Raw genomic sequence first — 13,351 nt, forward strand, 5'->3', positions numbered from 1 at the left:
ACAGTTGTTGGAGGGCTCTTATCAGGAGTAACAGGCTATAGGAAAGTCAGTTAACATTTTTTGTTTCTCTGATGAAAACTGACCCACTCCCTGCCTCAAACCAAATCTGTCACTAATAATTGTCAACAACTTAATTTTCTGTTTTTGGCTAAGATACTGATTTAAAAAAAAAACATTGAAATTGGATTCAGGATTGTTATTTGGGGCTTTGTCTTATATAGGCACCAATTACCCCCACCTAGGGTGACCAGACAGAAAGTATGTAAAATCAGGACAGGGATGGGTGGGGGTGGGGGGGTAAAAGGAGCCCATATAAGAAAAAGACCCCAAAATTGGGACTGTCCCTATAAAATAGGGATATCTGCTCACCCTACTCCAATTTCTTATCCTGATTTTTCACACATCTGGCTAACTCCAGCCAAGCCCTGTGTGACATTCCAATCCTGGCTGCCTGCCAAGGAAGTGAGTTACTTTCACTTTCATTCCTCAGCAGGCAGGTAGCCAGCCTCCCCTCCCCCGCAGCACCTCACCCAACCCAGCCCTGACGGAGGGGAGGGAGGAGAGAGACAGGGGTGCTCCTGGGGAGGAGGGAGAAAGGAGGGGGTGCTCCGTGGGGCGGGGGTGGGGGAGAAGAATGGATGTTATGGGAGACAACAAAGGATACTGGTTCCAGAGCCACAGCGCCTGCCTCACCTGACCTCAGCCGGGGGGAAAGAGTCACACTCACAGGTGAGCTCCTTTCCCAACCCCTACCCCCATCCCTTCCCAGAGACCCCAGCAGCCAATCCCATTCCTCAGACTGTGCTGCATTCGACTCTCTCTAGGACCCAGCAGCCCTGCTTCTACACTGTCTGGGCTGCCTGGAGAGTGGTGCCCTCAGGGAGAGTGAGGCCCTACGCGGCTGCCTATTCTGCCTATGCCTAAGGACGGCCCTGTTGAGAGGAATGAAAGACAAGCAGCAGGAGGAATTGAGCTGCTGAGAAGAAGAATGGAGGAAAATCTTGTAGTCTCACAGAAATGCATATCACAGAGTCACTCATTAGAGTGCTCAGCTTAAAGTGTTTTAGCATTTGCATGCCACCTGTGAATCTGTACTTCAAGTTTCAACCTGATGTGCTTTAAAATGGCTGAGGCATAAACTCTTCAAATGCATCATTCTGAATTGAATAACTCACAAGTTATTAACATGGCAGGAACTGGCGCTGGGCAGAAAATACCAGTAAAAGCCTAGAGCTCACTATAAATGTTGTACTTTACTGCTATCATAATGACATCATCATTCTGAAACTCAGCACTCCCTGGCTACAGATGGGTCAGTTTGAGGGGCTACAAAGTGCTAAATCTTTTAAAAAGTACCTAACAGGAACACAGTCATTGATACTGTAACGTCTGACATGACTTTCCCCTTATTTTTCACCATTGGTTTCAATTTTTATATATTATGGTAGCGAATATGACTGGCATTTATTTAGAGATAGTGAGTGGAAGAGCAAATTCTTTAGATAACTTGCCCAGAGGAAAGAAGGTCTCTGCATAGCTCCTGTAAGCCATCAAGTTCATAGAGTGTGAAGAGGCCTTGAATCACCTACGGCTGTATGTGTTGTAGAACAAGGAGTGGGTGATGATTAACACACTTCCAAAAGCAGCACAGAAATATACTCCTCACTATAATTAGAGGGCAATATCTCAGGAGTTTACAGACCAAACTGCTGATTTTTCTCACAAAAAATTGAATAGGTTTAAATAACTATGTATTTTAAAGAGAGATAGGCACAAAACAATGGTTTAGAGATGGTTAAATACAGATGGTTAATTTCATCTTTCCTAAACTGATGTAATAAATGCTATATTTATCTTTGATTGTATTGCATTTAAAGGTGTCCTGTCTCCCATAGTCTCTTGGAGGCATATTATCCACATGAGAAATAGTTCCGTACTGACAGAGCTGTTCAGACCTCATTAAATGGCCATACAAGAGTGTGTCTGAATCACAACCCATGAAAGAAAGGTCACTTCCCAAATAACTGTCATCGCTTCAGATAATTTGCTGTGTGGACCTATATTCAGTGAACGAAGAGCTATAGAGACAATTACTTAAAGAATTACAGATTCTAAGTAAATACCTTTCCTTCTCTGACTATTGCCACTATAGATTCCCAGCCCATTACAATCAGAAACAACTCCTGAAGGAGGTGGATTTGGACAATACTAATTGAACAAAGTTGCAGGATTGCTCTCCAGAAGCTAGATCCAGAAGCTAAATTAAGGGTGTAATGAAATATCAAGGAAGTAATGCTGTATAAATGTAGGTAAGGACTTGTTTAGACGGTGCATAAGTGCGCAACAGCTGGAGTGTAAATTCCAGTGTACACCAGCATGTCATTAAACTAACTGTCCATGAAGACCCTACTGGTGCTCACTGAAGTTCCCTAGTGCTAGCTGACATAGTATTGTTTGACTATGTTAACATGCCCTAGGAAACTTTTAGTGCACACCAACAGGGTCCTCACAGGCCAGTTAGTGAGAGACCCATTGGCATACACTAGAATTTGCACTACAGCTGATACACAACAATACACCATGTAGAGAAGCCATAAGGAACTCACAGTAGGAGCGTTACATATTTCTTTGACTGAAATATTTCTGAGACATACGGAGACATTTTGGCTCTACAGTAGTTCATTGTTCTCCAAGAAATACAGGTTGCAGATTACACATCAGGACATCATAAATGTGTATACAAAGTGCCAATATTTCATATCTAGGAAAGTTCTAAGACAAGCAAGAGATGCTTGTACTGGTTCAAGTAGTGTCAAACTACTGCTGCAGTACTACAAGATTGAGGCATCTTGGAAAGTAGCGTGTAGCGAAGCGCCCTGGCTCCCAGCTACACCTGAGAGGGCTGAGCCATTGCAGCCGCCAACATGGGCGGAGCCACCGCTGCCCATCCCCACCCTCCGGAAGTCAAGGGGTGGGACAGGAAGTATAAAAGCCCAGCCCCGGCGCTCACTTGGAGGCCGGCTGCCGAAGAGAACAGACACGGGTGGCCGAGCTCCCCATGCCCGGTATCCTGAGGAGCTGCCTGAGCTTCCCCGTGCCTGGTATCCTGAGGAACCCATGGTCTGGGACCCACCAGAAGATGCCGGCGAGACACAGGTACCCAGGGAGGGGGGAGGTTGGAAGTGGCCCAGGCTCCCGGAGAGCCTGAACCCATGTTAGTGTGTTGTGGTCAGGATCCCCACAGACAGCAGTGAGTCTTGGCCACTGCTAGGGCCCCAGGCTGGAATGCAGTGGAGTGGGAGGGCCTGCGGTCCACCTGCCACCCTTCCAAGGGTGGCAGACTCCCCCTCTCGCTAGCCTCAGGAGGCCTTTCTATTGGGCTCATAGACTATTTGTTTGCTCAGCCCCTGCTGAAGGGTCTGAGCTCTGAACTGCTTATTGCCCCACCCTGACCCAGGGCCTGGGCTTATAGGGACTATTTGTTCGCTCAACCCCTGCTGAAGGGTCTGAGCTCTGAACTGCTTATTGCCCCACCCTGACCCAGGGCCTAGGCTTATAGACTATTTGTGTGTGCAACCCTTGCTGAAGGGCCTGGACCCTGACCTATCTGCCGTCAGTAGCGAGGCACCCTGGCGCCCACCTGCACCTGAGAGGGTCGAGCCCCAACGCCGGACGTCTACATAGATATAGAAAAATATTGATATGGCCAAGCTGAAAATTTACTCAAGTTTACTTGCAGAGACATACCAGGTTAGGAGGCTTGCAAGCCACCTCTAATTTGAAAAACGTCTGAGCAGCAAAAAACAAAACAAAACAAAACAAAAACAATCTATACTATATGACTAAAGGAATAATTTTAGATCATGTTTGTTTTGCAATGTCTTTCTAAGGCTTGTTCCATTGTAAAATGGCTTATCTTTCATACTATATTTATTTTCCTTACCCTAAGTGCCAGTGAGCTCAATGCATTAGAAATGATGATGTTTTCCCAAATACATTTTTCCTCCTTTCATTTACTCTACCTTTTAAAGTACTGCTAATGCGCAGAACATTTGGACTATCCATCGGAAGCAAGCCTGAAGGCAAAGGTATGCCACATGTTCCCTCTACCAGGTAAACAAATTCTCCAACCTGAAACACAGGAGCATATGCATTTCAATTCAGAGAGCAATTCATGCAGAACAAATTATAAACCATTAAAACAAACAAAAGAAAAACTATTCTAGTACTACAGAAGATTTGACTTATATAAGTGGTTCATATATTTTGAAGAGCCTTTATTTTAAAACTGTTTTTTTAAAGAAGAAAATGAACATATCACAAAAAACCCTATAAGTAACAGTAAGGGTGAAAATTAAACTTGCAAAATCAAATAATTTCAGAATCAAAGTTTCTATAGTGTTAGGGGACTGGAGAGCCCCCATACAGACCGCACCCTTAGACGCTCCTGTGTCCCCTGGTGAGGCACATTTATGCTTCTTGTTTGGAATGTTATGTTAGTATGTTTCGCGTTTTCCAGTAGTAAGGGGAGCCATGGTTGAGCATGTCTCGGTACATGCACAGCCTAGAGCAGAGATAGCAATTATTTTTTGTTAAGGTCCAAACTTCTTTCTCAAGGTCCAGGTCCAGACTCAAAAGAAAATAATAAAAAACAACAATAATGATGATAATAAGTAACTGAAAAGATTTCAGGGTCTGTTCAAAAGAATCTGGTGTTCTAGATTGACCTGCAGTTCGCCTATTGACTACTGCTAGCCTAGAGTATATATGTGTGTGAACAGCTTCTCTGTGTGGTGAAGTGGTGACAGATTCTAGACAGAGGAAAAAGTTCATCTGGCTGTAGCCAGAATACCTCTCTGGACCACCCAGCAAGTAAAGAAATTTGATTTACTTGCTGTAATTCTAGCCTAGGATCACATATTTAGATCCTGTTGTAATTTTCAATAAATTGTTAAAACTACCTGGTCTCTCTGAAATTTGACTGCATTGCTCTGGGGGATGGACAATTCATAACAATAGTTCAGTTCTTTTCAACTCATCCCACTACAGTTAAATGCCTGAGCTAGGATACCATGAGCCACAAATGAGGGAGTTAAGTTAAGTAACTAATCTGATTTCTAGAGTTATGCCAAAATCACTGATGACAACACTGCACAAACAAGAAAGTAAACAGAGATGTCATCTAGGGAGAAATAAAGGGGCAATAAGTTTTACCAAAATGGAAAGGACATATCCACTGATAAACAAATGGTATTTCAAACTGTTGAGAAGGCATAATAAAGAATAAATACAATAAAATGCATGTTAAACTACTTGTGTACAGTATCCTAGACTGTAGGGACTAGATACAAAAAACCAAACAAAAAGAATGGTTCGAGGTGGTGTAAATTACACCTCCAAGCAACAACACATTCCATGTTGCTGAGGAGAATTCACATCAGCAGAGAGCAGGCAATGTTACCCTCAGAATTTCTGCTTTGGGGGTAGCTTACTTCCACCAAAGTTCCCTACAGTATGAATCTATAAACACATTCTTCCTGCTTTAGAACCTCCCCTTACTCCCCCACCTCCTTAAGCTAACATCACCCATTTCTTTGGACTGCCCTGGCCTTTAGTGGCCACGCATGCCAGCAAAAGGAGTATGTAGTCATCTCATATGGCCATTGTCAACCACTAACAAATTATTTGCCACTACAGGCCTACACCAAGGTTTATACAAGCAAAATCTGTGCGAATCTGCTTAGGAATGGTATGGTTCAGGTTGGCTGTTTACTCCTGGCAGGCAGCAATGAAAAAAAGACTTATTTAGGTCAGTTGGTCCATCCCTCCGCTGCAAATGTTTCCTGCAGAATGGGCTAAGTGACCTAAAATAAGTCTGTTTTTCATTTTACCTTTACTCACTGCTTTGCAGGAGATTTTTTTCACTTTAGAGCTAAAAATATAGCATTTTCTAACTTAGTAAAAAGAGAATTATTCAAATTCCATGGCATTTATCTCCCTCTCCTTGGTTTAAGAGCTCAAACACTTCTTTCTTGAGGGAAGTAAAACCCATGGCAAAACTTGTGTACCACCCACAAATTAATTACCACCCTGGGGAACCAATTTAAACAGAAATTATTCCCTTTTGAGACAATATTATGGCTCCATAAGGTCCCTGTAAAAGCTCTTGGCATACACAACTAGTTTTATAAAAGTACCAGTTGCTAATGCACCATCCTATTATCATTTTTTTCTGTCAATTATACCAACATACTTATGTTTAAAAAGAAGCTTTCTCAATTCAAAACTTGGTTTGACAAGATCTGACAGTGTTGATTTCCAAGATCTGTAAGGCCAATTTTCTTTTTGCTCAGGCTTTTCCTGATGTTGCAGAACGGTCAGGAGAAATCTTGTTTATGGTGTTTTGAGAAGTTTAGGGAATAGTCTAAATTTTTGAGTGCTTAATTCTGTAGCCTTAATTTTTTTTTTAAGTTTTTGTATGAAAATTTCCAAGATTTTAAAGAAAAATTCCATCCTGTGGAACAATATTGACAGCTATTTGGTGATAGTAGAGGAATGCTGGAAACCAAGAATACTGATGTCTTTTCCTGACTTCTGGACAGGAATGTGATCTAGGGCTCACAGTCAGCCTTGTCATGCATATAGATTTGGCATATTTAATCCCCTCATCAAATCTCAAATCCTTGCTTCAAAGCATGGAGATGCTAAAGTTCTTTTTAAAAAATGGTTGGGAAAAAATAGTTCTGAAAAAACTTTCTGTCTAGCTTCACACTCAGAAATGGTTGCATGTATTTTGCTGAAACTTTACCAAAAAAAAAAAAAAATAGCACAAGGCAGAGAGAAAGCATGAAAACTTCAACCCAAATGGTTAAAATTTGGCAGTTATAAAGCAACTGGGAACATGGGTTTATAATGGTACATTTGGTAACACAACAAGCTGTGTCTTTAAGTGCTACATCTTCTCAAACAAAAAACAGTAAATGGAAGGTGATTGATGGAGGAAACAATAGATAATCACTGAGTTCCTATTCATTTCCTGTGGCAGCGAGAAGGAAATAAGTGGCAGTTGGGACTGAGCCCTTCATATATGCTTGGCTAGGAGACACAAAATGTAAGTAGGGTATGCACACAGTAATGAACATTACTATTCCTACATTCTGAGCCTGCACACCTGAAGTGAACACGCCACCTACTGTGGGGACCCTGCAAGAACTCTAAAGGGAATACAGTTAAAGCAAATTTTCTGTGTTTCATCAAGACAATCTAATTCTGTTCACAATCTTTTGGAAATACCAGTTGATGATTTCCAAGAGAATTTAAAGCTCTACATGAAAGAAGTCTTTAAATTGCACAGGAAGGGGGAAAGAGAGTGAATCTTCTCACTCCACAAGATATTTAGGCAGAAAAGGCCTGGACTTTCTAATCACTACACTTTTACAACTATAACTTTATAATGATTATTACTTGCTTAAATAAAGAGTTGGCATGTGAACCAACCCCCAGAAATGAAGATCTAGTACTAAAGGCCGCCTCATCAATTCACTGTGTCAGGCAATACATTTTTTTCCCCACAATGCCTCGTGAAAAAAAAATCTACATTAATATCTGAAGGACATGTCAGAGCTTCAATTTTTCTTCTAAATAGGAAGAGGAATATTAAAAATTAATCACTTAAGTTTTTAAAAAGTGTTGTTATAAATAAGTTAAACTTTCATTGTCATTTCAAAAGACCACTACAGTGCCAACAGAGAGGTAAACAAAGAGGTATTTTCACAGTTAAAAAAGCAGCATGCCTAGCTGGTCCAATGGCTGTGGTAGCATGTGAGAGGAAAGACGGATTCCGAAACAAGCTAGACTCTTGCTACTGGGTCTTGTTCAACATGAAAGCATCAAAGATGTGATGATAGACAGCAACTGCAGGCAGACTTTGGTGAGAATTCTTCCTCTAGAGAATAGTCACCACTGTAATAACTGATGCCTGTTATGGAGATGAGTATAAGGTAAGTAATAGAGTGGCCACGAATGAGGTGACTGAGTAAGACTAGGTGGAGCAGTGTTCACATAGTATACCTAGGTATACATCACCTAAATGAAGAGACTTGATCTTTACATGACTTCTCTTAAAATTATGGTTTATTAATGATCAAATGGAGCAATTATAATATTGCAAGCCTGTGTCAATAAGCACCCCTGTGTTCACACCCTACAAGCTGCTGTAGTAATCTTTGTGCAAAATATGCTTCTTGAAGTATCATTTGAAAACCAATAACTCATCGATCATTAATATTCTAGTGTGATGTATGTACGTATTGTGTATTAGGAGTTATGAATATATGCTGGAATTATGATAAAGAGTGTGTAAACCAGGTAGATCAGGGAGTTGTTAAACAAATCTATCTTAGACAAAGGAAAGTGTATTTGATTCTCTGACCAGACCCACAATCAGACAAAGACAATAAAGTTGCATATTTACATGCGAGTAGAAACAGGACTATCAAGACAGCAGGGGGAGGCAATGGCAAGAAACAGAACAATTTGCATTTCAGCAAACACAAGTGGGGGAAGAAAGACCATGCAGCTTCCTTCATCACCAGACTCCATGTGGAGTCTCCTCACAGCTTAAATAATCTTTGCTTTGAGGTGTAAAGCATTTCAAAGGTTTACTGGTCTACAAAGCCAAAGGATCTAAACCTGGAGTGATAAGCAATTGAATCAACGGATTGTATACAATATTACTGTATTACAAGAGTGTACAGAGTGATGTCTTTTCTGAAAGCTAAAGACACACTGGTGATTAATAGCATTGTGAAACGTATGCATTAACGCTAGGTGAGGAATTATGGATACTCATTGATATTTGGTAGATATCAGAAGGGAGGATGGAGACAATTTTAGCAGCTGCATCTTGGATGGATTGAAGGAAAATAAAGAGGCCAGGACCCGGAAAGCTAGAGAAAAGGAAAAGTAATAAAAATGAGAAATGACCAGCTGGTGGACAAGACTGTTAGCTATTAGAACAGAAATGTTTGGATTTTCCACATGTAGAGAAAAAAGTGACAAGGGTTGTAAACAGTCTAGGTATGTGGGGAGAAGGGACAGACGAAAACGATCTTCATGGTACAGCTCGAGTGATGGGGAGGATGGTGGGGTTCTTTATAGCAATGGAGTAAGGTGGAAGTGGAGAAGATTTGGGATGAAAAGTACCTTGGTTTCAGCAATGGTGAGTTTGAGCTAGTCATAAAATAATAATATAAAGTGAGCACCGTACACTTTGTATTCTGTCAAGTATCAGAGGGGTAGCCGTGTTAGTCTGGATATGTAAAAGCAGCAAAGAGTCTGGTGGCACCTTATAGACTAACAGACGTTTTGGAGCATGGGCTTTCATGGGTGAATACCCACTTCGTTGGATGCATGTAGTGGAAATTTCCAGGGGCAGATATATATATAAGCAAGCAAGAAGCAGGCTAGAGATAATGAGGTTAGTTCAATCAGGGAGGATAAGGCCCTCTTCTAGCAGCTGAGGTGTGAAAACCAAGAGTGGAGAAACTGGTTTTGTAGTTGGCAAGCCATTCACAGTCTTTGTTTAATCCTGAGCTGATGGTGTCAAATTTGCAGATGAATTGAAGCTCAGCAATTTCTCTTTGAAGTCTGGTCCTGAAGTTTTTTTGCTGCAGGATGGCCACCTTAAGATCTGCTATTGTGTGGCCAGGGAGGTTGAAGTGCTCTCCTACAAGTTTTTGTATATTGCCATTCCTAATATCTGATTTGTGTCCATTTATCCTTTTCCGTAGAGACTGTCCAGTTTGGCCAATGTACATAGCAGAGGGGCATTGCTGGCATATGATGGCATATATTACATTGGTGGACGTTCTGGTGAATGAACCGGTGATGGTGTGGCTGATCTGATTAGGCCACACAGCACTGTGTGCGACTTTGGCACATGCAGGGCTTGGCTTCTGACCAGAGGCCCGGGCTGGAGCGTCTTGGGCTTTCACGGGGTGCCAGCCCAGCCATAGGCAGTGGGGGAAGGAAGGAGTCTGCCGGCCAAGCTGTTCTCTGCACAACACTAGGAGCAGGACACACCCTGCTATGGAGGTAGGGGGTGAGATATGGAAGAGCAATGGGCTGGAGGGGGTGAAGGGGCAAAACAGGAATTGGACAGCGAGAGGGGAAGTGTTGTCTGAAACAGCACGCAGCGGGGGCTGTGCTGACAGACCAGCAGGGGGAGTGGCCAGCCATGCAGCTTTGCCTCGCCACCAGCCTTGCACAACCATCCCCATCATCAGCCACGGCACCCCCTACTCACCACTGGTGGGTGGGCGGCTGGCGAGCAGAGTTCCGGCCACCAGTACTGATGGGGGTTGTCAGAAAATATGGGACAATTTGCCCGTTTTTAAGAAAAAGTTGGGACACCTGCATGAGGGCTTAAATATGGGACTGTCCCTTAAAAACGGGACAGTTGGTCACCCTACTTCTCATAAACCAAACAGACATCAACTGGTGATAAACTTTGTGTCGCTACTCATCTAAAAAACTTAAACCAATGACCTACAGATGAAATGAGGTATATCCTGTCAATGTCCAACTCCCATAGCTTTCCACCCCACTCAGAAATAAAATGTTAATATACTGAAAAAAATTCTACCATTAATGTCAAAATAAATAGCTAAATATTCAAGACTCAATGCCTAAACTGCAGCCACAAAATATTACGTACACTAGCAAACACATATTCATTAATATAACTTGTAATTATTACCCACAACAGCATATGTACAACTCTCAATTTTGTACACGTTACCCATTTTGCACAAACTGAGGCATGCACTTGATAAGCACAGCTTAGGTGCAAAGTTTTACAAATGTTGTTGTAACTGTTATATATGTTATTAACAATGTTACGATATAAAGACATTGACAGAACACACTTCCTATTCTTACCAGGTCATCGACCAGAATGATGGTGCAATAGCGCTTTTCCAGATTAAAAGGAAGAAAGTAAAGATCCAGGTTTGCAGAACTTCTCCCTTCTAAGTACAGTGTGCACATTGGACTGAAGAACTCTTGTAGGTGATTGAATCGATTAACTGCCAAAACATGAGTTAAGGGTTGTTTATACACAGCAACAAAGCTGGTAAAGGCTAAAGTAGCTGTTCCAATACAAAAACATAGCAAGCTATAATAGCCCTATAATGCCCTAGGAAAAGACGGTTACTCACCTTTGTAACTGTTGTTCTTCGAGATGTGTTGCTCATATCCATTCCAGTTAGGTGTACGCGCCGCGCGTGCACATTCGTCGGAAAACTTTTACCCTAGCAACTCAGTGGGCCGGCAGGTCGCCCCCTAGAGTGGCGCCACCATGGCGCTCCATATATACTCCTGCCGGCCCACCCGCTCCTCAGTTCCTTCTTGCCGGCTACTCCGACAGTGGGGAAGGAGGGCGGGTGCGGAATGGATATGAGCAACACATCTCGAAGAACAACAGTTACAAAGGTGAGTAACCGTCTTTTCTTCTTCGAGTGATTGCTCATATCCATTCCAGTTAGGTGAATCCCAAGCCTTACAAAGGCGGTGGGGTCGGAGTGAAATGTGGCAGAATAAAACTGCCGAGCCAGAGGCTACAGCCTCTCTTGACTGCTGAACCAGGGCATACTGCGAAGCAAAGGTATGGACCGAGGACCAATGGAGCTTCGCGACAGGTCTCGTGGGTAGAACCACGAGCCAGCAAGGCGGCAGATGAAGCCTGAGCCCTGGTAGAATGCACGGTGATGTGGCTTGGGGAAATATGAGCCAAATCATAACAAGTGGGGATGTCCGCCATCACCCAAGATGAGATCCTCTGAGAGGAAAACAAGCAAGCCCTCCCTTTGGCCCGCTACCGGGGCAGAGCTGGGGCACCTTAGGAAATGATTCTGTCAGCACAATATAATGCGAGCACTCCACAGATGTCCAAGGAGTGCAACGGTTATGCCCATTGCGTTGAGCTGTGGGTAACATGAAAGGCCAAAACACCTTAGGGAGGAAAGCCGGGTGCGGTCATAACTGCACCTTGTCTTTGTGGAACCTTTGTAAGAGCTCTGATCTCAGAGACCCGTCTGGCCAAGACTAGGTTGAGGTCCCAGGGCAGGGCTGGGCGGCGCACCCGAGGGTGCAAGCGCTCCAAGCCCTTGAGGGACCTCGAACCCATAGAGCGTGGGACACTGAACGTCCATCTTAGCCTGCTGGAAGGTAGGGATGGCCACTGAGAGTGTCCTCAGCGATGATACCGCCAGATCCTGCCGCTGAAGGCCAGAGGCAGGCCAAATAGAGGGGATCGAGACCTCAGCAGGAGCAAGATCGAGCGTACTGCAGCTGTAAAGGAAACGCTTCCACCTGGCTCGGTACGTTGACCAGGTGGAAGGCTGCCTGTCACCCCGACTCAGGTACGCAGGAGCCACCGTGAGGCGAAGAGGCTGCAGGTCCGAGTGACGAAGCCTGTCATTGCCCTGAGTGATGAGGTCTGGGCTGACAGGCCGAGCAACGTGGTATGTCAGTGCTGCCTGGACCACTCTGGAGTGATCATGATGATGCACGCTCTGCCCCTGCGGAGTTTGAGCAGGACGTAACGAACCAGTGGGAACAGTGGGGAGGCATAATGCAGTTGGCCGTTCCACGGCATCAGGAATGCGTCCAAGATCGATTCCGAGGAGAGACCTTGGAAGGAGCAGAACACCTGGCATTTCCTGCTCTCGCGGTGAGCGAACAGGTCTGTGTGAGGAAACATCTCCACTTCCGGAAAGCGGGACGCCTCACATGGGGCAGAGTGATCACTCGTAAGACAGGAAAATCCTGCTGAGTCAAAGAGTTAAGACGTTCCGAACGCCTGGGAGAAAGGACGTCGCCAGCTCCATCGAGTGGGCCATGCAAAAGACCCGGAAATGGATGGCCTCCTGACAAAAAAGGGGGGAGGACTATGTCCCTCCTGAATACTTATGAAGCACCTGGCCCTTGTGTTGGCTGTAAACACCGAGATACAACGGCCTCGCAGCTGCCGCTGGAACCCCTGGCATGCCAGGCGGACTACTCTCATTTTTGGGGCATTAACGAGGAATGCCAGCTTCTTAGAAGACCAAAGGCCTTAAGCTCGGAGGCGACCATGAGCACTCGAGCAGAGAGATGATGCGTCCGCCGTCAGGGGCAGTGAGGGCTGGGGCGGATGAAACCGCATCCCTGTCCACACCAAGGAGGGAGTTAGCCACCACTCTAGGGAGCCTAAGACGTTCGAGGGAACGGTGACTACCAGGACCATTAGCTCCCTGACCAAGCGGTACGCCGAGGTGGGCCGGACTTGGAGAGGACGGAGGCGGAGCTT

At 44.2% G+C, this 13,351-nt stretch overlaps 1 protein-coding gene across 1 annotated transcript in view; it reads right to left on the bottom strand.

Annotated features, from left to right (window-relative positions):
* The window catches only part of CFAP47 (cilia and flagella associated protein 47), a 681,124-nt gene that overhangs the window by 359,548 nt on the left and 308,225 nt on the right, over positions 1-13,351 (bottom strand). The window contains 2 exon segments of the mRNA XM_030575652.1: positions 4,023-4,131; positions 10,942-11,087. Of these exon segments, the coding sequence (XP_030431512.1) occupies positions 4,023-4,131; positions 10,942-11,087 (255 nt within the window).

This window comes from Gopherus evgoodei, chromosome 1 (assembly GCF_007399415.2).
Source record: "Gopherus evgoodei ecotype Sinaloan lineage chromosome 1, rGopEvg1_v1.p, whole genome shotgun sequence".
Classification (NCBI taxonomy): domain Eukaryota; kingdom Metazoa; phylum Chordata; order Testudines; family Testudinidae; genus Gopherus; species Gopherus evgoodei.